Source organism: Fukomys damarensis, unplaced genomic scaffold, assembly GCF_012274545.1.
Source record: "Fukomys damarensis isolate Sample0158 unplaced genomic scaffold, DMR_v1.0_HiC HiC_scaffold_33, whole genome shotgun sequence".
In the NCBI taxonomy this organism is placed as follows: Eukaryota; Metazoa; Chordata; class Mammalia; order Rodentia; family Bathyergidae; genus Fukomys; species Fukomys damarensis.
Window position 1 is genome coordinate 4,272,722 of NW_022900945.1, and position 26,875 is coordinate 4,299,596.

Here is a 26,875-nt window from a genome sequence, read left to right on the forward strand (position 1 = left end):
CCCCCAAGGCCTGTGTTTCTGGTTGAGATTGTTCTGCTGTGTGTTCTGCTCCTGTCACCTGACTCTTCTCAGCGGAAGAAGCCAAGCGCTTCCCAGACACACAAATAACGAGAACACGAGCTCCTGGGTTCGCAGGTGTTTTCTTATGCTGCTTCCTACAGAGCTATACACAAAAGGCACAGAGGAAAGCATCAAGGAAGGTCTTGTAATCCAGTTATTCCTTACAATACACACAGCCTCCTTGGAGGGGAAATGTTTAAGTTCCAGCCCTGTACTTCCTCAGAAACAACAAAATTGGTTTATTTTCTGGAAGCTTTCATTTCTGCATCATTTGGGGGTCGTCCTGAAGTTGACAGATGGTATCAACACTGGCATTGTGAGAGTTCCACAAATTTTTTGACGTGTTTTTCCTACTGCTTTTCAGTGATATGTAGTCAATTTTCCCAGGAAAAAAAAGTCATTTCTGGCATCTGCAGTAAAAGCCTCTGAGCCTCTTTCCTTGTTCTGTGCCGGAAGTGAAGGCTCGGGAGTGTCCATTCAGCTGGACAGGCCCCAGGGGGACAGCCTGATTCCCCCCCTTGGGCTCCTGCTGTCCTGTCCCCTTTATCGCATGGTGTCTGGGACCTGGGCTTTCTCATTCCACGATTCCCGTGCGACCTTCTTCCCCATCGTCTTCCTGAGTTGTGCGGACTCCTCTCATTTGTGCAGGCCACCAGCCAGCTCCCCTCCTGCCTTGCTGCCCTGGCTGGGAAATGGCTTGATCCAAGCCCAGGCCTCTCTGGATGAGAACTTCCTGTTTCCCCAGAGAAACGAGCAGAAGGGTGCCTGCCTCTCAGAGGCCCACAGGGAATTTCAACTCCATCTCATACTCTCAGTCAAACCACCCGGAAGAGCCCTTTACATTTCTCAGAACTCTAGCCAGGAATCCAGTCCCACAGTATACACTGTGGCCACATCTGTTCCTTCGCTTCAACTGGGGCGAAGTGGGGTTTCCAGTCTCTCAGTGCCCTTTAGCTCATTGCTTTCAGATCTTTTGTTTATTGTTTTGTTAGAGCCCTACTTTATTTTTTAACTCCCTCTTTAATCACCTTGATCACTGCACACACACACACACACACACACACACACACACGCACCGTGTGATTTGTCTTTTGGTCACAGAGGAAAGCACGAGTGAATGTCACTGGGGAAGAAGACCCTAGGTGACCCCAGATGGACCATGTGGCACATCTTCTCAGCTCACCGTGACGCTGAGAGAAAACTGCACACAGAGGGAGTGTGAACTGGGCCCATGCTTTGAAACGTGTGTTTCTGTCCTCCTGGCCGCACACTTTACAATGCCCAGCCAGTGACTCTGATTCTCAATACATCTAAAATGCATCCTTTTGAGAAGCGTTAAGCAGGTGGCCACATTGCTTCACTGTGAGGGGCACCCTGACCCCACCTGCTTGCCTCTGCTGCTTTTATTTGCTTTTGTCCACCTGCCCACTGACTCCCTCACCCTCCTGTTCCTCACTTCCTCCTACTGTGCATCACCTGGCCGCATTCCTGAGCGACTGGCTGAGCAACAGCTTCATGTCTGCTGTTTCTCTGTCCCTGGGGAGGATGTGCCTTGGCTGTTTGGCACCAAGGCACCTTGTTCTGGCAGGCACGGAAGGCCCGCTTAATGCAGTCTGAGGCCCAAGGATGGCCGGCTGTGGCCACAGCAAATTCCTGAAGTCCACATCTCAACGCTCCCTTCCCATGGCCACAGGTGTTTTTGACATTTCCTGTGGCAGTCAGGCCATACTTGGGACAAGTATGTGGCGATAGAAGAGCCAACTTTAAAGCGATTTTTGAGAACTAAATTTTTAACAGCAAATCTAAGCCTCTACACATATAAGAAAATGCCCTAAAAGGCTATAGATATGAAATTTTTAATAGAAGTGATAACAGAGTAGAAATCTGATACCATATAAGAAACTGAACTTTCCATTTGTTGTATTTTACTGAATTTAAGACAGCATTAATTTTAATATGTACCATTATCTTACACATAACTAAGAGAAAAAGCTGCCCATTGAGATATGATGCAGTGCATTTTAATATTAATTCTAAAACCCACCCCACTGTTAAATAACTGAGAATGTGGAAACATGAATATCTTAGAATCAGTGAAATACAGTAAACTCTTCTTATATTAAATAAAGCTCAAAGACCCATACTGTACAATGTGGAGAAATATTAATAGTATAAGGATAGGGACAATATTGAATTCTATTATAAGAAACACATTTTTAGACAGAGACAGACAGCGGAGATAATGGAGAGTTACCTCTAATTGTAAACAGTTTTTATTGCTTCTTTCTTATATCTACAGGTATGACAAGTTTTTTTTTTAATTACTGAAAAATATTCCTTAGGTCTCCCTTGCAAAAAGACTACAAGAAAGACAATTTTTCTTCTCTATCAATTTCACTGTGAATTATATCCCTTAATTAGTAATAACGCATTTTGCTTTACATTTTTAACATCCTAGGAATCTGTAATGAAGGAAAAGCAATCTTGTGTTATAAGCAAAGAGAGCCTCAGATGGATTTTGATGTTTTCTTTGGTCTAGAACCATGAGCAAAAGTGATTTATAGTCAGTGATGCAACTATAGTTTCTAGAACATAAAAATGTCCCCCAAGATAGACAGCAACTAAAGTTTTCTTAAAAAAAAAAAAAAAACTACCAGTATCAATTATTCTGCACAAAATGCTATTTTGTTGGAAGGGCCTGTCCCATAGATCTTCCCATAGATATTTTAGGACTTGCATTCACTTATTCCAGCCACTAAAGAAGCTCAATGCCTGAGAAGAGCCAGTTGACAGGTGACACCCTAAAACTTTACACTATAATTCATGGTGAAATTGATAGAGAAGAAAAATTGTCTTTCTTGTAGTCTTCTTGCAATGGAGTCCTGAGGAATATTTTGCAATAATTTTTTTAAAAAGTAGCTTCCCTGCCTCGTCCCCAAAGCCCAGGCAATAAGCAAATCAAATATTTCCCAAAAACAGTATGGGATATTTTCCTACCCTTTTTATGTTCTTGACTTCTCTACATTGTAGATGGGTCTTTGTACAGATTTTGGTCAGCATTCTAGTAAGGTTGTAATTACACTTTTAAGACTTGTAGCATTACTATCTTTTTAATCACATAGAGTAAACGCCTCAATTGCACCTGTACTTGATAGCAGGTGTGTAAAGATCTGACAGCATGGAGAACAGAGCCATGATTCTTAATGTTGTGACCAACTCCCAAAGACATTTAGATGTGGCTGGATGTCACAGCCAAAGATAGAATTATGACAATGCTGTTCAAAATTAACAGCCCGTAACAATCAAAGGCAGGTGCTGGGCAACTGACCCTGGACATTGGTGAGGTTGGAATGGGACGGTTCACCCAGGGACTCTGATTTATACCGTTGCTGTTGTGGCCATGTTGAGAGCCAGCTTCTGTAAAGCTGTGTGAGGTGTGGGCTGTCCAGGAGATTCCCGTGCACAGCTTATGTCTGGCCTCTTAGAACTGTGTTGGAGTAGAATACACTTGCACAAGTCAATTATTCATGACAGTGCCTGGCTGGGCTGGACTTTTTTTCCCTGGATCTGACTTCTGCCAGATTCACAGATGCTAAAATCTGGCATTTAAAAAATTTTAGTTCCTGCTCATAGAATCATCATCCGAGAAGCGCATCACTTTCTATACTCTAATCACAATTCCAGTGTCTTGTTTCCTTTTTTCATGAAAGTCATTCCTGTGTTCCTATCAGTGAGGTGCACTACTTGATTTCATTTGGGATTTGTTATTTGTGTTTTCGTTTCCATTCGTTTATGTTTCTTTGGTTCGTAGTGTCAGAAGATGATGTTTTTTATGACAAACTGCCCTCGTTTGAAAGGCGCTGTGACACGCCTGCAGGTATGGTGCTAGCCGAGTGATCTCTAGATTTTTAGATTTTAAAAAGCCAAGCCATTGTCCATCTGAATGCTGGAAACGTCATAGATACGCTCCTCACCTCATGGGTGTCCATTTGCCACCCATCCTGGAACTCATGACCCTGAAACACTTTTGAGTGATAAAAAGCAGCAGGTTGCATGACAGTTTCTCAGTGAAAAGGTTCAAAAAAGGCGAGATGCCATTGCTTCGTGAATTTCCAAAGGAAGAAATAGTTTAACTGCTCAGAATCACATGTCGGGTGACTGCTTTTTAAATTGAAACCATGGCCGGGCACCATAGAGCACACTTTCTCTTCAGTACCGGGTAAAGGTGTGTTCAGCTGATCCCACTGGAGGGTACAGAAGAACTACGTGGTGTGCCATGAACTTAGGACTGATCTGCAATGCTGGTGTCATTGAAAAGCTAAGCTAATCATTCAGATGCTCCGTAACTTTGAGTTAATCTTTTTGGAAACCTAAAAGGGGGTTGACACTGAAGATGAAATTGTTACAGCAATTGCTGAATGACAGTTTGCCCAAATTAGTACGGTTAAAAGACGCTGGCGCCCCTGCATGGCCAGGAAGACTTCCGCTCCAGGCACAAGCACCCAGTGTCAAGCCACTTACGACCGCACCCATCCCTCTAGGCCCCCACGCTTTGCTTTTGCTGTTTCCTCAACTAAAACGCCTAGGCCACCAGCCTTCCCCGTATCCCGCACGCTGACGGCATGCAGTGCCTCCACCCTTCCCCGTAGCGAGATCAGTGACCTGCTCTGTAACTCATGTTTTGTCCTTCTCTCTCCCTCTCCTTAACCTTCCCGTCCCGCTTCAACTCCTGGCCATACAGAGAATGAGCAGCCTTCCCTCGTTTGGTTTGACAGAGGAAAGTTTTATTTGACTTTTGAAGGTAAGTAGTGCATAGCATACCAGATCCTGATTTATACTCCCCTCGTCCTTTTTCCCCAGTGGCAGTTCCAAATCCCAGTTCTCTTCAAAAGTTCTGATCTCGCTTTCTGCACTGAAAACAAAAATGCTATGGCTACTTAGAAAATTTTAATGACTAAAGAAAACATTACATGAATTTGGTTTGTCTGTGATCTTCAATTTTTCATATTGAGCAAATTAAAGAGAATTTGCTGTTAATTTTAGTTAATTAATTGTGATCAATTAAAACAAAACAAAACATGCCTTCTTTTTGACCGATGAACTTAACTCTGTCAACCAGGGCTCTTTCCTAACTCTTGCAAATGGAATGCGACAAATAGAAGGACACTGTGGTTGTTATTGACATTTAACTGTGCTTTGGATAATTAATATTCCAGATATAGCATCCATTATTGTAAGCGATAAATATGTGCATATATTCTCATGAGAAGGTATACCTAGGGTATCAGAAAATAAGGAGGCAAGGAGGGTTTTAGTAGGTTTGATTTGCAACTGAAATGACTGTAGTAAAATGGACAACTATTGCTGGACTTGCCCTTTTAGGAGAATAGGGAAAATAGACATAAATACGATGCCAGGTTTCTAAGCTTAGTGTTTGGTAATTTGTTATGTCCTGGATTATTAAGGATTAACCTTCTTCTGTTTTATATTTAAGATCTAAATCAACAAATCTGGCAGTTGAAAAATGTCCCATTTAAACTAATAGTGGGGGGAAATGAACTCATTTAACTTAATTAATGGGCCTCCTTTCACAGAAAGATTTATCATATAAGCTCCTAGTTGCTAGATTTTTAAATACTTTAATTTATCCAGAGGTCAAAAACTGGCCAAGAAATGTTCTATTCTAGAACCAAATCTCAATATTGAAGTTGTGTTTGTGTTTAATGACAAGTGGAATTTTCCTAACTCCAATGTGTGCTTTAATGCAATTTTAAAAATTAGGGTGGCTGATACTGTATATATAAAAATACTTGTAGCTTTTTTCTCCCAACAGTGAAATTTGTTGGCAAAATGGTGCTAGATACAGAAGCCCTTAGCTTAGAGCAGCCCGGGTAGGTATAGGAAGGGTGGTCTGATATTCCGATGTCACTCCTGACAGTGGACAGTGGAAAGTGCTGATAATGGAAAGATACCAGGCAGTCTTCTTGGGAAGATGCACATTTTCCTCATGATATCAAAGCCTTCATTGCCTTAAGTCATAATTTTATAATAACCAAGGTGCAAGGTCCAGAATATGTGGCCTCCTAAATTTTGTTTGAATCAGGTGGAGTTAAAAAGTGTTCAGTGTCTTTTTATTGGCCAGCAAATCCCAAAGAAGAAGTTACAGCTGAGTAGGTTGAGAAAGGAAAATGTCATTCTGCCTCACAAGAGTCCCGAAGCTTTGCAGAACATAGATCTTTTATAAGCAGCTCTACTGGAATTGTAACCTGTTCATTTTAAATTGGGAAAAGAGCACACTGGGTTACGAATGACTTCTTAAATTCATCCAAGAACCCATCAGCTGTCCTTCTGAGGTGAGAAGGAAGGATATTTCCATGACAAATCCCTAGAGCATTTGAAGATCAAGATGTTTCCACAGATGTGCCGTCCCTCTCCTGGGTTAGCTTCTGTAACTGTAAATCTCTTTTGTATGTGGTGGTGAGAAAACAGACAACTACTTGTCGCCAGAGGTTCTCGAGTGTCCTTGTGTCTAACATCAACACGAGCTTCAGCCTCTCGTCCCCATGCAGCCTCCTAGACACCCCACTCCTGGGTGCCAAGTTCTCCCCTAGCAGCCCCTGCTCTAGCGAGCACACCATGTTGTTTAGGTTTACGCACCTGCATGCGCCTATCTCTGCCTGTAATAAAGGTGCGATCACTCCAAGCTAATCGCTGTACATCCACAAGCTCGTGTAAGCCACGTGGCCATGCAAGGGGGTGCTACTAGCAGAGGCTCTGAGAACGAGGTAACTCCCCAAATTATTCACCTCGTCAGTGGTTAAATTGACCCTAGTATTAAATCATGAAAGTGATGCTTGTAATCACTGTTAGTGTGAATTGTACCACTTCAGAACCATATGATCTTGAGCCATTAATGTCCAAGTCTCCATTTTAAAGTATCTTTAAATGTAAGGTGCCATGCCTACCTGGCAAGATAATTATCTAAAATCAAATAAGATAACTGTTTCTTACGGTACTCTGCAGTATGAGAGGTTTTTTTTAGTCTGACTCTCAGGTTGCATACAAACTGAATGAGGAGATTGAAGGGAAAAGATCGGGACTAGGTTCCAACATGCACCTTTTTCATATTTCCAGTACTTTCCTTCTCTCTCATGCAACCTGTCAGCCCTCTGGTTGTGACTTATCTGTCCTTCAGCATTGTTGATGGTGCATTTCTTCCTCTTCTGGCCATAGTGCTCTAAACACAGAGCTGTTTCTGAAGTATCCCTCACTCACAAGAAAGCAAATATAGTCTTACTTGATCAAGTTTTTCTTTGCTCAAGATTGAAGACTATCCTTCCCCAGAGAGGAAAGGAGGAGCCCCGAGGGTAAGTCACGGTTGCCTGGGTGCGGAAGTTGGTTACACACCAGGATTTCTGTCTGCCTGGATTATTAAATGGGAAACTAACTTACCCAGAATGAAGTCTTACAATTTTGCAACCTGAAATATAAATTCAGTACTTCCCTAGAACAGGGAAAGAGAAATGGAGCCAAAATGAACAGAATAGAAAAGTTAAAGATTAGCTCACTTATTCCCTCATTCAGAGCCTCGTAATTATTCTGTGAGCTCTTCTTAGCTACAGGCTTCTCTGTGGGAGTGATGGTGGTCAAACAAAATGGCTTCCAGGAAGTCACAAGAAACAAGAGTTTAGCACTTCCTGTAAAAGGCACACTAGAGCAAATGCCATAGTAGAATTGGGAAAACATTCCAGAAAGTATGAAAGAGAGATATTTGTTAACTAGGGAGAAGCTGGAATAAGTTCTTGGAGGAAGAGGGACCTGAGCTGATCAACACGCAAGGACAAATGGGACTTCAGAAAGCCACGAGTGGCCCCATTTGAAAGAATAAGTTGAACAAAGGCATTAGATGGGTAATATCCAGGCTGTACTGAGGGAAAATAAGCCAAGCAAGGTGAGGATGATTTGAAGAGATGAGCTGAAAGGTAAGTAGGTCATATTCTAAAGAGACAGGGTCATATTCTTACTGGAAGAAGGAATTTGAATTGCAAGCCCTGCACAAAATAGAATTTTAAGAATTTTTTAAGAAAGAAAAATTAGATTTTGATCACTAGAAGCATGGAGAAACTTAAGCATCTAAGTAGCACAAGTCCAGAAGTAAATGGACTGTGGAAATTCAGGGGCCATCTGCTTAGAAGTAAGGGCTGCATCTATAGAAGCGATGGCTGAACGTCAGGGAATGCTGGCTTTCAGGGGCCATGTTGGAAAAAGAACACATTCGAACTCCAACATGCTCCACGGTGTTTTCCTTTTTTAAGAAAATGAGTGATTAATTTTGAGTATGACAGTCAGTGGTTGTGCTTTTGTAGGATAAATCTAATGGCCCAGATCTTGCTGGGCTGCCATCTCTCACTGCCCAAGACTGAGGCGAGGTCTGGCCAAGCCTCAGGCTCAGTGAGACAAGTCGAGCCTCAGACTGGGCCTCTCCCACGTCTCGTTGGTGATCGTACCTTCTTTCTCCTTCTCCCTCCTGACTCTCAGACATGAATGCTTTCTTATGGGCTGGCCATGTGGCTCAGTGGTAGAGTGCCAGCTTACCATAGATGAGGCCCTACATTCAATCCCAATTCCACAAAAGGAAAAGTGCAGAAAAAAATACTCTTTTTATGAACTTCTGACTACCCTAGAAAGGAAAGATGACGTAAATTAGTGAGAAAGGTATGCTGGTATTTAAAGAGAGAAGCTCGGGAAAGTCCCCAACGTCTAAACCCTTTTATGTAGCTGGATTGGACGTATTTAAGTGGTACCACATACACCTCAGACAGACTTTAGTCTGTTAGCTGTGAAAGGCCTTTGCAACTATAAAGTGCTATACAAATATTTTTATTATCTAAAACGGTAACATGAATGAATATTTAGCATGTTAGGCATGGGCTAAGAATGTTGCTTGGTTTCATTTATTAGATCAAAGATTTGAAATGGTTGCTTTTAGGGTTTGAACCCTTTTCCGCCGTCAGCTGTCTCGTACCATGCATGTGACCCTCATTTCTGCCAGTGTAGACCGGTTCCTCTCGCAGGCTGGCTCTGCTGTAGGAGTCACTGGAACTGGTTAAATTACAGGCAGAGGATGCTGACCATGTGGGTCTTGGCCCAACACCGAGGGCAGCGTGGCTCCTCCAGGAGCTGACCGGGGGGCCCACAGCCCCCAGGATGACACCAGGCTCATTGTGGGGCAGCATCCGGGGAGTGGGTGCAGGGCTGATTTTCAGGATGTTTTGGCGCACTTGGGATCTTCACAATGGGGAGCGAGTCCAGGAAGAAGAAAGGGGAGAGACTGAAGTTAGTAGCCGCTTTCCTTACACTGGGCGTTTGGAGTCCCCTCACCCATCCACATCCTCCCTGCTCTGCTGCTGCGTGTTTGCCCCTCTGAGAGTAGCTGACAGGAGGCTGAGTTGCCAGCACCTGCTTCTCCACTCTACAGACCCATCCAGGAAATAAGAAGGCTGGGGATTTAGCTCAGTGGTGCCAAGCCTGCCTCACAAGTGCAAGGTCCTGAGTTCGATCCCCAGTACTGAAAAAAAAAAGAGTGGGAATAAAATCCCAGAATAATTCTCAATGTCTGTTTATACATTAAACTTGGGGAAATAAAAGTATAAAGAAATTGTAAAAGATCTATAATCCAGGAACAATAGATAACCACTGTTACTTTGATAGACCGCAATTCTAAGATTTCTTTTAATGTGGCTCTGCCTATGTGTGAGTGTGTGTGTGTGTGTGTGTGTGTGTGTAATTTACATTATCATACAGGATATAATTATGCATCTTTTTCTTTTAACATATGAGAATGTCTTCTATGCCACTACAAAGTATTTGAGAATAGTTCAGAATTTTTGGTCCTAATCATATTGGTTTAAGCATAATATTTTTACAAATTCAAATAATGTGGGTTTTTTTGTTTTTGTTTTTGTTTTTTTGTAGCAGGGATCAAACTCAGGCCCTTGCACTTACAAGGCAGGTGCTGGAACCACTGAGCTAAATCCCTGGCCCAAAAACTTGATTTTTAACTTTCAGTTGTCACTTAGTGAAAAAGACACCACAGAGCACGGTATATCAGTTTGAGTTAAAGACTGAGCTCTAAATACTTGTTTTATTTAAAAGACAGTTCAGAAGACTAATTACAAATATACCTGTGCTTCCTTGTGTATCCACAGAACTTTCATAGACCTGTGTATGTTAGAAATCACACCACCTCCTCGGATTTCTTTTAACCATTTGCAAATTGTGCAGTGTGACGGTTAATCTTGCAACTTGACTGGCTTGAGAAGCACATGGGGGATTAATGAAGCTCCCGCTGGGTGTGCCTGGGAAGGCCACAGAGGCATGAGCTTGGAGTCTGCATTTGGCCCCTTGCTCCTCCCTCCCTGCGCTGTTTCCCCTCTCTGCTTCCTGTTCTCCATGATGCAAGCAGTTTTGCTCCCTCAGGACCTTCCATCATGAGGCTCCTGCCTGGGGCCATCAACCATGGACCGAATGTGCAAAAACCATGAGCCAAAGTAACCTGCCCCGCTTTAAGCTGTGTCAGGTATTTTGTCCCAGTAATAGGAAAGCGGACCAATAGATGCACAACATCCAGTTTTCTCTTGTTTTTTACTGTCATTCTTTCCATATCCTCCTTCCACTTTGCAGAAACTATGAAATGACTTAGCCTGACAAGTTTTGACTGCTCTTTGCTATCTCTGCAACTTCTACTGTACATAAGCATTTTAATGTTTCTAAAGTAGTATGTTATATACATATACTTGTCTTTCATTCATGGATATTTGGATTTTTACCTTTGTTCTATGTAAAATGATGCAATGCCTAGCCTTGAACCTGTAGCTTTTTGTAGTTCTCTGAAAGCACCCTAAAGATGCAGTGTTAAAAATGGAATTGCTGTGTGAAGAACATTCACATTTCAAACACCACTGCATATTGCAAACGTCCCTCCAAAGTGTTGGTTAACATTTCCCTTAGCATTATGTGACTATTTTTCCATGACCTCACCAACATGGTTATGTCAGTGTTTTTCATTTTTTCCAATCTAATTGGCAAAAGGAGATATGCAAATATTAGCTCCATTTTTATTACTGTATTTCTAATATCGACATATGATTCCATCTTATCATTGATCATGATTTATTTCATGCACATTAATTATGTGATATTTAAGTTAGCCTTTTGATTTTTTTTTCTCTCAAATGCATCCTAAGTTTTAAAAAAAGCAAATGCAATGCATATATTTTGCAAAGTGAAATTGCCAGTCTTGGAATGGATGCAGAATTCTATGAAGTCAAGGGTAGTGATGATGGAAACTGCTTCAGTAACACCAACGTTCTTGTCCAAGGAGAGTTTGACAGAAATAAAACTATTAATAAAGAAAATGTATGCTTACATTATATCCAGTTTAAAAGGAAATTCCAAGATCTTTAGAATTCATAAAACTCTCAAATAATCCTCCACAGTAGCTCCACTTATAGTCATCAATTAAATCCAAACCTGACTGTTGGATGGTGTGGAGATTTGTAATACAATTTTATCAGAAAAAAACTGCCCTTTTCGAAAATATCAATAGAATTCATTTCTGTTCATCCTAAGAACTCATGAATTAATATTGCAGCCTCAACTTTATTAATAAAAGATCTTTTCACAAATTTAGTTTATGGCAATTTAGCATCTCAATCAAACCTTCCTATTATTGTGTGTCATTAAATGTCAGGGCCTGTTTTAAATATATCACTTTTAAGTGACTTCTCCAACCTCAGATAACAAGGCCACGCTGTGTCACCGCAGTTAACCGCTCAATCTGCAGAAAGTTCTGCCTCTGTTCTCCAATATGAGGAAGGTGATACCCAGAATGTAGGTCATTGTCCCAGAGTCTCACAGTGAGGGACAGTCAGGATTTGATTTGATATAACCGCTTCTCAACATTTTTCACCTTTATCACTGTACTATATCCAGAATATGTTCCATTAAGCCATCAAAGAATTGAAAATAACTTCTCTTTTTACTCACTCTCATATGGTCAGCTTTTTAGACCTGTCCTTCTCAGTACAATGGTGGAACATCTCTCTTTTATGCCCTCGAGACTTCCATCTGCTGGGTCTGCTTTCTGCTCTCTCAGCCCTGGTACCCAGGCCATTTGCCTGACACCGGAAGCAGGGTCTGTGGAGCAGGCAGATGTTTGGGTCTGTGATCTGCAGGATGAGGAAGGTTCTCTAAATGTGCAAAACCACCTCCTTTGTCATCTGACTGTGTCCAACAGCTGATGAGCAGAAGGTAACATTTGCTGCTTTCATCACATCTGCATCAGTAGCGTGCACACTCCGTGCGTTTGGATAAGGGGCACATGGGCACGACTGTCCTACTGTCATGGAGATGTGGCTAGAATCACTGGTCTGCAGGGAGCACAGTGAAGACTGAAACCCACACCCGTGACACAGTCCCAGACTCTGGGACAGAATGGGCACCTAACAACGACAAGTGCAGCTCACTGCCGGGGATGTAGCTCAGTGGTGCCGCCGCCTGCCTCTCAAGTGCAAGGTCCTGAGTTCGATCCCCAGTACCGAGAAAAGTGCAGCTCACCTGATGTCTGAATTTGGGCAGGACACTTAAGTGCTAAGTTTCCTCACCTGTAAGAAAAGGGCATGAGTAATGGTGCCTACCTGCAAGGTAAGCTTGTCGTGCAGTTGAAGGTGATCAGAGTTTGGACACAGCACCTAACAGATGTTAAAAGGAAATTGTGTACCTGTCAGTACCTATGGCAGCAGTGGGATTTGCGACATCTCTGGGGCACAGAACACAAACATTTATTGAAAGTACACCTTCTATTATTCTTTTTTTGTATTTATGCATTTCACTTCCTGTCTCTTTCCTCTTGTTCCTTATCTTTCCCTTTGTCTTTTAAAATCCCTCTCCCTTTCTCTCTTTAAACGTTTTTACATGGTCCTGCACCCACATTCGTGTTTCACATGTCAGTGCACCACTCACAAAATGATTGCAACGGGGCCGTGATGGCAGGGAGGACGTTTGTGCACATGTGTGCTGGTGTGACTTTGCTTGGTACTGAGAGCCTCAGGGGACTGCTTTTCAGTCACACCCTGGGGACTCAGTGCCCCTATTGCTCAGATTCTCTACCTGTGCTGCCAGTTGCTTTCCAGTGCCGCGCAACTGCTATGCCAAGCCAATAGGAGCAGTTCAGCCTCTGGGGCGGGCCCAGGGCCATTCTGTTCTGCTGTCCTTGTTCGTCTAGTGGTGGAGGTGAGAGAGTATTACCCAGACTCGAACAGTGCCAGGTCCACCTCCCTGGCCTGTTCGCCTGCTGGGCGGGTCCCCCAAGGCTCCCGGGTGCCTCGAACCTCCTCCATTGTTCCACCTGTCAAACAGGGATAATAACACGCATACGTCACAGAGCTGTGATGGGGCGGAGGGACATTATCAGTAAGCCCCTTGACTAGATCCGGTGTGTGGTCAGAGACAACTACAACTGGCGATGGGGCCAGGAAAGTGGAGGATTGAGTTCAGCTTTGCCACGGAAGAGCGATGGCTGTGGGCTCCGGAGATACAGGTAACCACGGCACGCCCGTCCCTCCCTCCCTCCGGTGTTAGTGTTAATATGTGATGTACTAAAGGACAAGCATAGGCGTTACCTTAGCAAACACTGCCTCCACTTTGAATTACTTTGAAATTCTTAATGGTAGTGACATAATCTCTACAGTATTAAACTGTTCTCTGATTTCCTATAGCACTTTATGTTTCATTTGTGGTTAACCTCGATTTCCCTTTTGTACTAAACTCCAGGAAGAGATGTGCCTCATTTCTGTGCTCCCTCAGCCCCAGCATGATGCCTCACTATTGCAGGAACTAACATTTGAATAAATAAATCCTAATTACTATGAATTATGCAAATTATAAAGTTGTTCATGTGAATGAGTCAAACGTGCACTCTCCTATTGTGTCCAGCAACTGCAGTGGATGCCACAGCCACCTGCGGGATGTGACAGTGCAGATATCCACGCAGACTGCACTGTGGGGAGAGCGAAATTGTAGTGGAAGGAACCTGAAAATTCTATCTCCCTGCTTAGTGAAGAATTCTATTTGTATGGCCGCCTCCCTTTATTTTCTACCTAAAAATCTATTCGATTTCAAAGAATCAAGCCTAATTCAATTGCCTCAGTAAAGCTGACCTCCACAAAATAACAGCAACAAAAACAACAGTAATACTCTTCTTTTCCTTGCTTTATTGAGGATTGAACCCACTGAGCTACATTCCCAGCCTTTTTTATATTGACATGGGCCTCACTAAGTCACTAAGTTAGCTGAGTTGAAACTTATGATCCTCCTGTTTCAGCCTCCCAGAGTGCTGGGATTACATGTGCACCACTATGTCTGGCAATAATATGTTTCAAGCACATATCACATTAAGTATTTCACAGGTGTCATCTCATGTGATGTTCACTGCAAGTCTTTAATATGGATGCTATTTTTATTGATAGCATTTTAAAGATGAGGAAACTGAATCACAGAGAGAAGAAATAGCTTGTCCATAATCATACAAATTATAAATGAGAAAGCCAGATCCATGCCTAAGTCAGGATGACTCTACAGACTGAGCTTCTGTTTGTCTTGTAGTAACGTCCCCAGTACTGCTCACTTATCAATTAATCTCACAGTGAAATAATCTCGCTCTTGAACAATACTCTACACGCTCTGTTTGCAAACACCATTGCTCTGTAATTTCCCACCAGTTTCATACGTGTGTCCCACCCTCTGTACACAGCAGAGGCTCAGTGTGGCCGATCCACTCAAGCCTCCAGAGAAGGGACACCATTTTCAGGGCAGCTCATTCCTCTGTTAGAAAGTTGTCTTACTGTAAAAACCTTAAGTGTCTAGAAATAAAATCGTGGGTGGACTATTGCCTTCCCTTTGTGCTCAGGAGAACCTAAGATTAATGGGCTTCCCTGAGGTCACCAAACTACTAGCTGGCACATACGTGGGCTTAAACTCTGGTCCTCTGTGTCCCTGTATTGTAATTTTATGCCACATATAGTTTACAAGCCTGACTCAGTCTTCTGAAGACATAAGGTTCGAGTTGTTCACCATCTTGACATTGTCCTGGTTTTAGCCCAGTTTTTCACTAATCCAATGTAAGAAAGTTTCTTGGGCACTATAGGGAACAGAAGCATTCATTTGTGACTGACAGTATTTCCATGGAGGGCAAGCTTTACATACTGCACCCTGGCATTCAAACAACTAAAATTGGTCTGCCTTTTGGTTTGTTCATCCTTTGTAGGAATAAAATCATATCTTCAGATAATAATTACAGAGGAAACCATCGGTTTATACAATGATGATTTAAATTACTCCCTATGAATGTTCCAGAAAATGTAAAGTAAAACATAGTTGTGAGAAATGTTAAAAAAATATGTTCACTGTGATGTAGAAGCACGAGAAGTGGGAACGCAAGGGGTGTGCGTTTCAAGGGAAAGGGGTTCACTCTTGGAGTTTGTTGTTCTGTGTATGTCTCTGACATTGCTGATTAGGACGACTACGCCCAGAGGTGGGCATAGCTAGGGTTAGGAGGCAGATTGAGAGTCACGAGAGACACACAGATTGGACCTCAGATGGCTCACACTTCATTGCCCACAGCAGCTTGTCTTTGGTGCAGAAGTGTCTTCCTCCCCATCTGGCCAGCTTCAAAACAGTGCACAGAAACAACCAAAGCCAAAGGGCCAGGGATTTAGCTCAGTGGTTCTGCCGCCTGGCTCACAAGCGCAAGGACCTGAGTTCAATCCCCAGAACCAAAAAGAGAAAGAAAAGAAAACCACTCATTCTGCTGATTGATTCCTTATCCTTTGACGTAGTCCAGCTGACCAGATGTTTCGTAGCCAATAGAAAATTCATCAACAAAAGCCCCAAATGTTTCTTTTCTCATACTCTTCCACCAAGCCAGTTTTCCCCAAATCACAAGTTTAATTGTTTCATTTGATTGTTACTTTTAAAATTAAAAGTTTAATTTTTCATCTTCTGTGCAGGAATTTCACATTTCCTTTTGCTGATTTTTTTTTTTTTTTTTTTAGCAGTTCTGTCTCCATATCACAAAAATCTGAGACAGTTTGGAACACTCTCAGTGAATCTGTCGTTATTCCAGAGGACTCCTTCTGTATTACCTTACATTGCGACTGTCACCTTAGAAAGTGATTGTTCCTGAGGGGACTGAGCACTCGGCCAGTGGCTTCTCCTTGTTTTACCTTTAGAGCCAGACTCCAGTGTGGGTTTATTCCATTCCTCCTGCCTAAGGTCATTTAGATAACAAGGGCCAGAGACCCGACTCTGTCCCTGTGTGTCTCTCCCTATTCCTACACCGCCCAGGTGCCATTTCTAGCCTTTCTTCTGGTTTTATTGAAAGCACTGAGAAGTCCAGATGAAGGCCAACTGGAGATGTTTCCCTAGGGAGCTCCTTCCCGGTGAACTGGGAACCTCTGATTCATGCTCTTTGGACCTTGTGATTCACCTAATTGTCACTCACTTAAAAAAACTACTATCACCCAGCTTTCACTATTTCATGAATTTTCAGAATTTCATGAAAGACTCTTCAATTCTTTGCAGAACATCTGCATTTCTTGCCAGCCGCCCCCCCACATACACACTGGGGGTTGTGATCCAGGGCTTTTAGTCTTCTCATGAAGTTACATCCCCAGACCTTTTTTTTTTTTTAACTTTTTTACTTTTTTTTTTTTTTTTTTTTTTTATTTTTTTTTTTTTTATGGTAGAATTTGATGTTTAGATGGAAAGAAAAGGCGATTTTGAGAGGTAATTTTGTGATAGTTATGGTGAGAGAGAGAAGTCAAAAAGTCAGAGAATTCCTTGCATTTGGTTTTAATAAGCACATGTAAGCAGTATTAGATAGCTATTCGCTATTTATTGGAAATTACTCAACTCCGGATACATCAATCTGGGAGATTTTTTTGTCCAAAAGTTGTCTGGGCCAGCCTTGAATTTGGAGTCCTCCTGCCTCAGCCTCCTAGGTCTGTGCCATGATGTTCAGCTGTCTTTCCTCCTATGAAGTTTCTCTCCCTCACTGAATTATTCTGCACACTGTAGCTAGTGTGGTATAAACCGAGCTCAGTGCAACCCTATCCACTCCAGATTCCAGAAGTCCCTCTCTTCTGTAGGAGGTATTCTTATCTCAGCTTCCGGGTGCCCCAGAGAAATTTATAACCTCAAGAAATGTGTTTCACATTCTCTGAACACTGTAAAAGATGCGTGGTTTGTTCTGAAAAGCATCACAGATTTCTATAAGAGTGGTTTGTTCTGAAAAGCGTCCACAGATTTCTATAAGATCGCCGAAGAGAACTTGGATCTTAAGGCCTATAATTCATTTAAATAAAGATAAAAAATTCCCAAATATTTATACAGAAGTCTTAAGGACCTAGCTCCCCCACCTGGGTGGTCCTGGGCTTTCTCACCAGGCCCTGGGCCTCAGTCCCGCCTGGTGCTGAGCAAGAGCTTCCACAGAGCTGCGTAGAGCATCCTCCTATATGGCGCTTCTAGAGATCCTGTAATCATGGGCGGCAGATCTGTCTGCCCCCTCGCCAAAGTCCACAAAGGAGCATCCAGCCCTCTCCACTGCAGCCTTGTTAGGGAGAACTTTCTCCTCCAGACCCTGGCCCTCCCTCAGTAAATACTGAACCAAGGAGTGAACAGAGAACCCAAGTGACATTACAATGGCCCTGTGGCCCATCCTTTGTGCCTCTGTTGTTGACAGATGGGGACTGGCTTCTCTCCGGGACCCATGGTGATGGTTGACTCGGTGTGCACTTACCAAAGAGCAGTGCACGCTTGGCCCCATTTTAGTAATGTGGAGTCCCATGCAAGAAGCTCAGCCATAATCCTCCCTTCAAAAGTCTGCAGTCCCACAGGCTGTAGAGAGTTAAACCTACACACTCCAAAGGTAAGGTCATCCTTTTCTTGCCCTTGAGTGGCACCATGCCTGCCTGAAAAGGAGGCACAACAATATAGTCCTCAGAGCATAAAATGTGAATTCATGCAAACCTCAGTACCAGTGGTAAATTTCCATATAACTCTTGTACAAGTCTGAGCAAGTAGTATAATAAATTCTTTGTGTCTGGGTTTGTGCCTTAGCCAATTTTCTGTTCCTGTGACAAAATACCTGAGACAGTCAACTCAGAAAGAGGAATGTTTATTTTGGCTCAGTGTCAGAAGCTGCAGTCCTCAGTCACTTGGCCCTATTGCTTTGGACCTGTGGGTACCCAGGACACTCTGGTGGGAATATGCACCAGGGGAGACCTCCTCACCTCACAGAGGCCCAGGAAAGGGTGGGGATTGTCAGGTCCCAATATCCCCTGCAAGGTTATGCCCCAACCTCATGCCTCCCTTGGAACCCAGCTCCCTAAGGTTCTATCACCTCCCTACTGCGTCACTGGCTGGCAACCAAGCCTCTCTCACATGGGCCTTGGGTACACGCCAGATCCAAATACAGCAGCTCTACCAACTGTTGAATGAAGGCAATGCTTACTGCAAACATAAACCACAGTGTGCAGCAGATGATGCGGTGGAGGGGATGCTGGCAGCAGATGGTGGTGGTAGTGGTGGTCATGGTGATGATAGTAGAGATGATGCTGGTGGTCATGGTGATGTTGGAGGTGGTGACAATGGTGGTCAGGGTGATGTTGGAGGTGGTGATGATGGTGGTGGTAGTAGTGATGAGGGGAAATGAACTGTAACTCCTGAGGACATGGACCGTGTTGATCTTTGGATCTTTGGCACCCACGACAGTGCCTGGTAAACAATCGATATAAAGATGTGTTTGAGTAATTCGTTTGTTGGACTAATGATCAGTTACCAAGTCCAAGCTACTGAGAACGGAGAGAAGATGGAGAAAGAAGGGTTGCATGAACTCAAGTGATCAGGAAAAGCTTGATTGAGGAGGGAGGCATCTGATGCAAGAGTTTTTCACAGTAGAAAAGAACAGAAGCTACTGAGGCAAAAAAAAAGTAATCAGAACACCAAAGTATGTAGTCTGTGCCAGAGTGGAGTGGAGCAAATGGCTTTCGTTTCACATGATGGAGAAGCAGTGAGTGCGAACATGAGTGCTTCTTACTTTTCTGTTCAGACCATGCCTGGAGCTGAACTCCAAACCAGCAATCCTCAGCTCTGATCTTATGGACACATGAGTTACTGAGAAACAGTAGAGCAAGCTGCTTCCTATCAACAAACTAGAGGGCACATGGTAAAAATATGAGCTTTATAGGGCAGCAAATCCAGGTTTGAATTTTTTGTTTCGCTACTTGAATAACTACATTATCTTGAGCAAGTTGCTTTTCTCTTTGAACTTCAGGTTTCTCTTCTATAAAATGAGAAGCATTGTCCCCATCTCACAGGGCTGAGGTGGACTAAATAAAATAATTCATGGAAAGTGCCTAATCCAGTACCCTGGACATAGCAGGTGTTCAGTAAGCATGCTGATGTTTTTGATAGTGTAAATTGCTGCGTTTATGGGTTTGTGCAAAGTCCGTGTGCCCATTTCAATTATGTGTATCTGTAGACATGTGAATTGAGTTCATTTGATCGAAGAGTAATTGAGCTCGTGATGTGGAAATAGTCCAGAAAGGGGCTACATGCAGGGCAGTGTGAAACATGATCCCGCTCAGCTCATTGTCTGGTCCAAATGAAGAAATGCAAAAAAGTTTTGTATTTGAGCAACTGATTAGACTGAATTCTCCAATAAGACACAGAAAGCTAATAATTTTCTTCACTAACCGCCTGCTGTACAAACTGTCATGCAAATACTGCCTGATGCTTTATGCAGAACATTTGAAAACTCCCAACTTTGTCCTTCTGCTGGGAATTTCCTCTGTAGTGAGATACGCCATAGAATGGGTTTCAAGTGTGTTTGTCTGTATACTAGCCAAATATTTCCTTTTAAATACTTGAGCTCCATGTCGGACACACATACAGAGTTTGGGTAGTGAACACATTCGTTTCTGGTATCAGACTTTATACCTTCACCTTTGAATGAGCTTTGATCTCCACCCGTCCTGGGTGTCTCTTACACACATAATAAACAAAAGCTTTCCACCTCCCACAGGTTCATCCCGGGGACCCAGCCCCCTGACCATGGGGGCCCAGGACACCCTCCCCGTGGCAGCAGCCTTCACGGAAACTGTCAATGCCTACTTCAAAGCAGCAGACCCCAGCAAGTAAGTTCCACACTCCATTCTCTATCTGCTCCATGCTCACCTTGGCTGGGGGGACACCCACAATTCCCTGGTTGTATTCCTCAGGCTAAAGCCGAAAGAATTCCATTAACAATAGCAGGTGACATGCCTAGGACAGAAGACAGAATTTAATTAGTGATATTAATCCACCACTCTTTAAATAGGTACCAAAATATCCAATAATATCTTCCTAGCTAGAAATCTCTGTTATGGTTGCAAGTAGCAGAAAATTGCACTCTAAGTCTATAACAATCAGGAAGATAAATTTGGAAGGTAGGATCTTGGGACAGATACAAAGGCCGACAGCCAGCTACACCTAGAAGACATCTCTGAGGATAGACATCTCCTAGGGAAGCCTCAAGACTAGTGATAAAGCTGCCTGCATAAGAAATTTACGAGCACTGACACACTTTCAAACATCAACAAAAGTGTGCTGATGCTTGTAAAACAAATTAAAATTAAAAATTAGCAAATGATAAGTTGCAGAAGCAAAGTGCAGCCCAGACCTCCAGCCCACTCAGGGCAAACCCTGAGGACAACACAATAGAGGAAATCAACAGCCACCAACTAAAATTTTCTGAAGTGATAGCAGCAGCGGTAAATAAATAGATGAATGAGGCTATAGAAAAAATAATAATAGAAGAAATAGCTTCTCACATAAAAAATGAGATGACAATCATAATGAAGGACCTGCTCAGCAAATCTAGAGTGGACATAGATTTCTTTAAAAAATAGAAGAGCTTAGGAAAATGATGGAAACCATGAATGTCCAACATAGAAAAGAAATGGAATACACGAAACAGATATCCAGAAAATTAAAAATTCCACTGAAAGTTTGCAAAGCCGGATGAACAAGAGTGAAGACGGAATATCAGGCCTAGAAAACAGTGAGTGATCATGAAAAAGAAAGTGGAAAGAACCATGGGATGACCGTGTTCAAAGTAAAGCCCAGAACTTGGACGGAGATTCTTGGCAATGTGTCTTTGGCTATAACAATTATTTCTAATTTAAAAATTAAATTAAATTTTAATTTAATTCAATTCATTTGGATTGTACCTTATACAAATACTACCCCTTAGAAAAAGACACTATCTACGATAAGAAGAACCAGAGAAAAATACTACATGCACATATCAACTATGTTAAATTTTTTGAATCAGTGATAATAATTATGTCTAATGAGAACTTGGATCGCCACATCTATTTCAGTGGTAATTTGTATGACTAAGTGTGAATCCTATTTACAGTTGGGAAACACACATGTATTAAAGTCTGAGCAAAAGTATTACCCTGAAACTCCAATATAATTAGTAACCCATCTTTCACTGTCCCACCCAGCCACTGGACCAGCCATCTCCCAAATGTCACTTTTCTTTCAACACCATCCATGTTCTGGTCTGGGCCCAGAATGCTACAAAGAAACAAGCACAGTGGGCTCTGGTTTCTCCCTTGTCCTTGTCCTTTCTTTCCAAAGTTCCCAGGCCACCCGCCCGTGCTCTTGCCCATGGAAATTAAAAGCCACCTTGTACAGCACACACGTGTGAATGCTGAGAGCTGGGGCTGTGTGAGCACCTCCTGCCAGTGTGTGGCTCTTGGGGCCCTCCTCAGATGAAGAACCTGCCTGCATTTCCACTGGACCAATGCTAAGAACTGCTGAGCACTGAGTCCTTAGGAAGCTCCTAAGCTCCGGGACTGAGAAAAACAGAAACACGCTTTAAACACATAAGAAACGGGAGTGCAGACAGGATGTGTGTGCCTGAGAACCATGCAGAAATGAATTGTTTAGTGCCTGCTTGCTAACTGTCTTTCAGTCACCAACCCCCCCATCTACTCAGAAAGACCTATGGGGTTCCCCCTTCCCCTCCCCGCTCCAACTCAGGCCCATTCTCAATGCATCAGCTCCCCTGCTCTCAGAACCCCCTGATCTTGCCAAAGTCAGAATAAGATGCTTCGAAAAGGCGGAGAAGGCACCCAGGGCTCTTGCTCTGGGACCCTGCGCCACCCACTGGGCCCTCTTGGGTCCCCTGCACCGCCTTGCTCGGCTATGATCCCCTCTCCTCCCAGCTCCCTCCACACATCACCCCCTTCTCCTTCCTCAGACCCTGTGGGCCCTCAGGTCTCTCATTTGTCCCTCTTCCTGCCATGTTTTCTGCCATGTGTGGAAGTGACTTGTTCCTTCAATTCCTTCATGAGTTTTTAGTAAATTTATCAAAGGAAACTTCCCAGCTAGGTGTGGTGAGCCATGCCTGTCATCCAGCACAATGGGAGGCTGAGGCAAGAGATTGCAAGTGTGAGCCTGATCTGAGCCATGTAAAGACTTAGTGAGATATTGTCTTAAAATTTAAAAATTAAAATTAAAAAGGAGGCTGGGACTCAGTTCAAAGGCTCTGGGTTCAATCTTCAGTACCAAAAGAAATTATTTTTCTATTCCCTCTCTGTCTCACTGTGTTTTTTTCTTCATAGCCTCCTCCCTAATCTCACACAGTTCTCCTGCTGTCTGTTCTCTACATCTTCCCCCAGAATGCCAACCTCGGAGCGCTGGGTTTTTTAATATTATTTATTTATTTTGGTTTTTGTTTTTTGAGACGGGGTCCTGCTATATAATTCAGGCTGGCCTTGACCTCACTACCTAGCCCAGTCTGTCCTGGTTTTTCATCCTGGCTCAGTTTCCCCAGCACGCGCTGACACTGTGGTACTGTCCGTGCCCCTGGTGGTCCAGTGGTACAGCGCCGAGTTTACTGAACAGTACTGCTGTCCTGTCCCCTCCCAAGTTAAGGACCCTTTGAGCTGTGGATACATGTGTGGCCTCGTCGTTTGCCCAGGACATTTCATTGAAACTTTGAGATCTGCCACTGATAGCAACAGTGAAGGTCAGAGCTCCCCTTGGTGGAATAGAAAATAGTAAGCTTTGTGCAGAAAATGGCAGCTCCGTGTCCACACTGGGCAAATTCAATCAGCAAATTCTGACCATGGAAATGCCAAAATATAATTCAGAGTTTCTAATCTGGACCGTCCTATTCCACCTTCCACGTAATAATGCTGCCAGCTCTTCAAAGTCAGGAGCTGTTTTGATCATTTTTAAAAAGTATTCCCCACTCAAAAGAGTAGTAATAACTTACAGTGAATACATTCTTGCTGACTTCACAAATGTTGCATGCTCCCTCTCTGATTTGCTTTTGAAAGAGGAGCCTTAAGCCCTGTGAGGACAGCTTCCAGACCTCTTCAGCACGCTGGGGTGGAAACAGAGCGCTCAAGCCTCTGCTGCCCACAGAGCACCACCTCCCACGGCTGCTGGAATCTAAATTCACAGATGCTGCGATCGCTGCTTCTCCCAGGACTGGTGCCCTTCTCTGCTCGCCATGCACTGACAGCCTAAAAAGGAGCTCAGCCTCCGGGCAGAAACTCTCCTTGCCCTGCCCCCCTACCCCAGGCCCTAGCGAGCCACTTTGAATACGGGCCGCGGAGCGCCTCCCTGTGCCCCACGAATCTCAGGGGTGCACTGTGCTCTCAGGAAACTGAGTCCCTGTGCTCCGCTGGGGTTCTCACCCATGAACCTGCTTCGCCAGGAAGCGCTCCTGGGTCTAGAGCCCCGCGGACACCAGTTAGGCAGTGGAATGGGCGGTGTCGCAGGCGCTCCCCAAGTTAGACGCCGCTGTTCCTTGGTTGGGAGGTCACTTCAGGACACACGGCCCCAGCCCCAAGGACACCGAAGCCGCTGCCCAGGCATAGTTTTTGCATGCAACCTTTGCACAGCGCCCATAGACTTTAAATCATCTCCACGGTACCCACGACTCGTGATACACCGTCCATGCTGCGGAAATAAGTGCCTCACTGAATTGTTCTGGAGAGAAGGACACAACTTTTTCCAGTGGTTTTGGTTGCATCTGCAGATGCTCTTTGTTGACTACTGTTTCCAGAGAAAATTAAGCCTGTGAGATGTCTCTTCTGGCTAAGGTGGGGACGCCCGTGCATTGCTAGAATCTGCCTAGCAAGCTTGAGGGAGCCTGGAAGAAAACTACCTTGCTTTCTTACTACAGTGTCTCTCCCGCACCCCCTACTGACTAGATTTAGCACGGCACTTCTCGGCAAAGAAAAAAATACAGAAAAAGCCATGGTTCACCGTCTCAGAATAAGTAAAGGGCACAATGAAACTGAGAGGCTGTAAACTGCTCTCACCTTGAAATTGGCACCGTGATTCCGAATCTCATAAGGGAATGTGAAGGACCCTACAGTAGCCAAGACAACGTTAAGAACAAATTTGGAAGACTAACGTTACTTGATTTCAGAACTATTTTTAAAGCTTACACTGATCAAGGCAGTGGTGTGGGTTGAAAGACAAACCAAAAAACCTGTCAACAGGACAGAAAGGTGGATCCAGAAACAGACCCCAAACTTACGTGGACAGATGAATGTCAACCAAATTTCCAGGGTTGTTCGGTGAGAAAGGATTGTCTTTTCTCAACAAATGGTGTTGGGATAATTAGATTTTCATTCATACACAACACGCACGCGCGCGCGCACACACACACACACGCACACAAAATGAACTTAGATCTACATTTCAGGGTGCATACAAAATTAAACTAAAAATGGACCACAAATCTAAATGTAAAACTCATTGTTTAAAACTTCTAGAAGAAAATATAGGTGAAATTTTAGATTTGGCAAAAACCTCTTAAATAGGACATTAGGAGAATAGCTGGATTAAACACATTCTATAAAAATAAATTAATGAATTAAAAACTTTTGCTCCTCAAAATATTCTTAAAAGAAAGGAAAAAAAACAGCCACTGAGTGAGAGGAAATTTTCTGTGAATCATTTATATGATGATAGATATCTACCTCGAATTATTAAAAACTCAAAATTCAATAAAATAACAAAAATCTTGATTGAAAGTTTGGCAGAGAATTTGAGCAGATGCTTCTCGAAAGCAGATAACTCATGACAAATGAGCACAGGAAGAGCTGCCTCAGGCCATTAGCAAATTAAATGAATGATGTACCACCCTTCTCCAGGTAGAATGGTTATGATCACAAAGACACACTCTGCCAAGTACTGGTGAGGAGGGGAAAGAAACTTTCACACACAGCCCACTTTAGAAAGCAGCTGGGAAGTTTCTTTAAAAGTTAAAAGTACACCTGCCATGAATCCAGTGATCTCTTACCAAGGGAAATGCAAACATATGTCCACAGGAAGACCTGCACATGCATATTGGCCACACCTTAGCAACAGACAAAAACTAGAAAGAAATGCAGTGTTTTTCAACAGGTGGATGGATTTTTAAAAAATAAAATAAAGCAAAAACTGTGACACACCCATGCACCACCCAGCGATGAAAAAGAATCAGCTTTTGATACATGCAACCAAATGGATGAATCTCAGAACACTTACTCTGGAAGAAAGAAGGCTGACCGCACCCCACCCCCACCCTGAGCACATACCTTATGATTGTGTTATATAAAACTTTAGAAAAGCCAAGTAACTGACGTGACAGAAAGCATTGTAACAATTGCCTAGGGTTGAGGATGGGCAAGTTGGGTGAGGGAGGTTGCCAAAAGGGAATGCAAAAGGAAAGAGGAAATTTTTAAGGTTGGTAAAAATATTTATCTTGGTTGTATGGTGCATTGTTCCAGTTTTCACTATTGGGACAAATGGCTGGCATACATAGTTTAGAGGAAAAACGGGATTTATTTTAATTTGTGATTTTAGAAGATTCCATCCACGGTTGTCTGGCTCCACGGCAGAAACATCGTAGCAGGAGGGTATGCTGAGGCAGGATGCACTAGGTAGCTTGTGGGAAGGACAGATGAGGAAGGAGCCAGACAGGAAGGGGCCGGACCAGCTACAGTCTCAAGGCCACAACCCTTCAGCTCGCTTCCTCCCACCCAGCCCCACCTCCTATTGGCCACTGAGCTAGGAACTTGTCTGGTGTTGGCGCTGTCGCCAACCAATCACCTTTCCAGCCAACCTGATAATCAAGATTAATCGACACATGTGATGATTTCACATCATACAAGCTCATGGAACTTCACGCTGTAAATGTGTGCAGTCCATGTATGTTAACCGTATCTCCATCGAGCCTTTTGTTTTTTAAGAGGATTTTTCTTCCTTTCCAACTATCACCTTACTGTATTAATCTCTTTTTTCAATTTTTATTTACTGGCACATGTTTCTGTGTTAATTTCTATGGCTGAACTTACAGTTGTCACTGGATAGACAAATTAGTGGAATAAAGAACTAATTAAGTAGGAAACAAGAAATTTACCTTACGAGAACATATAAGACAATGCTGAAGGCACTGATCGTGTTAAAGAGCTAAAATAAGGCCAGTAACGTGTGATCGTATTGTACCGTTCATAGTGTCCTTGGACATGCCGCCAAAATTCACCAAGAGAAGGTGATTGCATTTATGAAGCATTGATGCCTGTTTTCTTATAGTTCCAAACACATTAAATAAAGCAGCTTGATAGGTGTTAGGTGTGCAGGGCACACCTCTGCTAGAAATGATTCAGTTGTGGAGTGGATGCTTGCCTGTAACCCA

At 43.3% G+C, this 26,875-nt stretch overlaps 1 protein-coding gene and 1 long non-coding RNA gene across 2 annotated transcripts in view; one reads left to right on the forward strand and one right to left on the reverse strand.

The window, feature by feature from the left end:
* The window catches only part of Sgip1 (SH3GL interacting endocytic adaptor 1), a 99,849-nt gene that overhangs the window by 62,932 nt on the left and 10,042 nt on the right, over positions 1 to 26,875 (forward strand). The window contains exons 18-19 of the mRNA XM_010605235.2: positions 4,802 to 4,861; positions 20,204 to 20,315. Coding sequence (XP_010603537.1) covers positions 4,802 to 4,861; positions 20,204 to 20,315 — 172 coding nt within the window. The remainder of the gene's footprint in view (positions 1 to 4,801; positions 4,862 to 20,203; positions 20,316 to 26,875) is intronic.
* LOC104848886 lies at positions 9,277 to 13,307 on the reverse strand. The gene is made up of 3 exons (XR_776574.2): positions 13,231 to 13,307; positions 12,759 to 12,812; positions 9,277 to 9,348 (listed from the first exon to the last, which is right to left on the reverse strand). It is a non-coding gene; the product is annotated as an uncharacterized LOC104848886 (long non-coding RNA).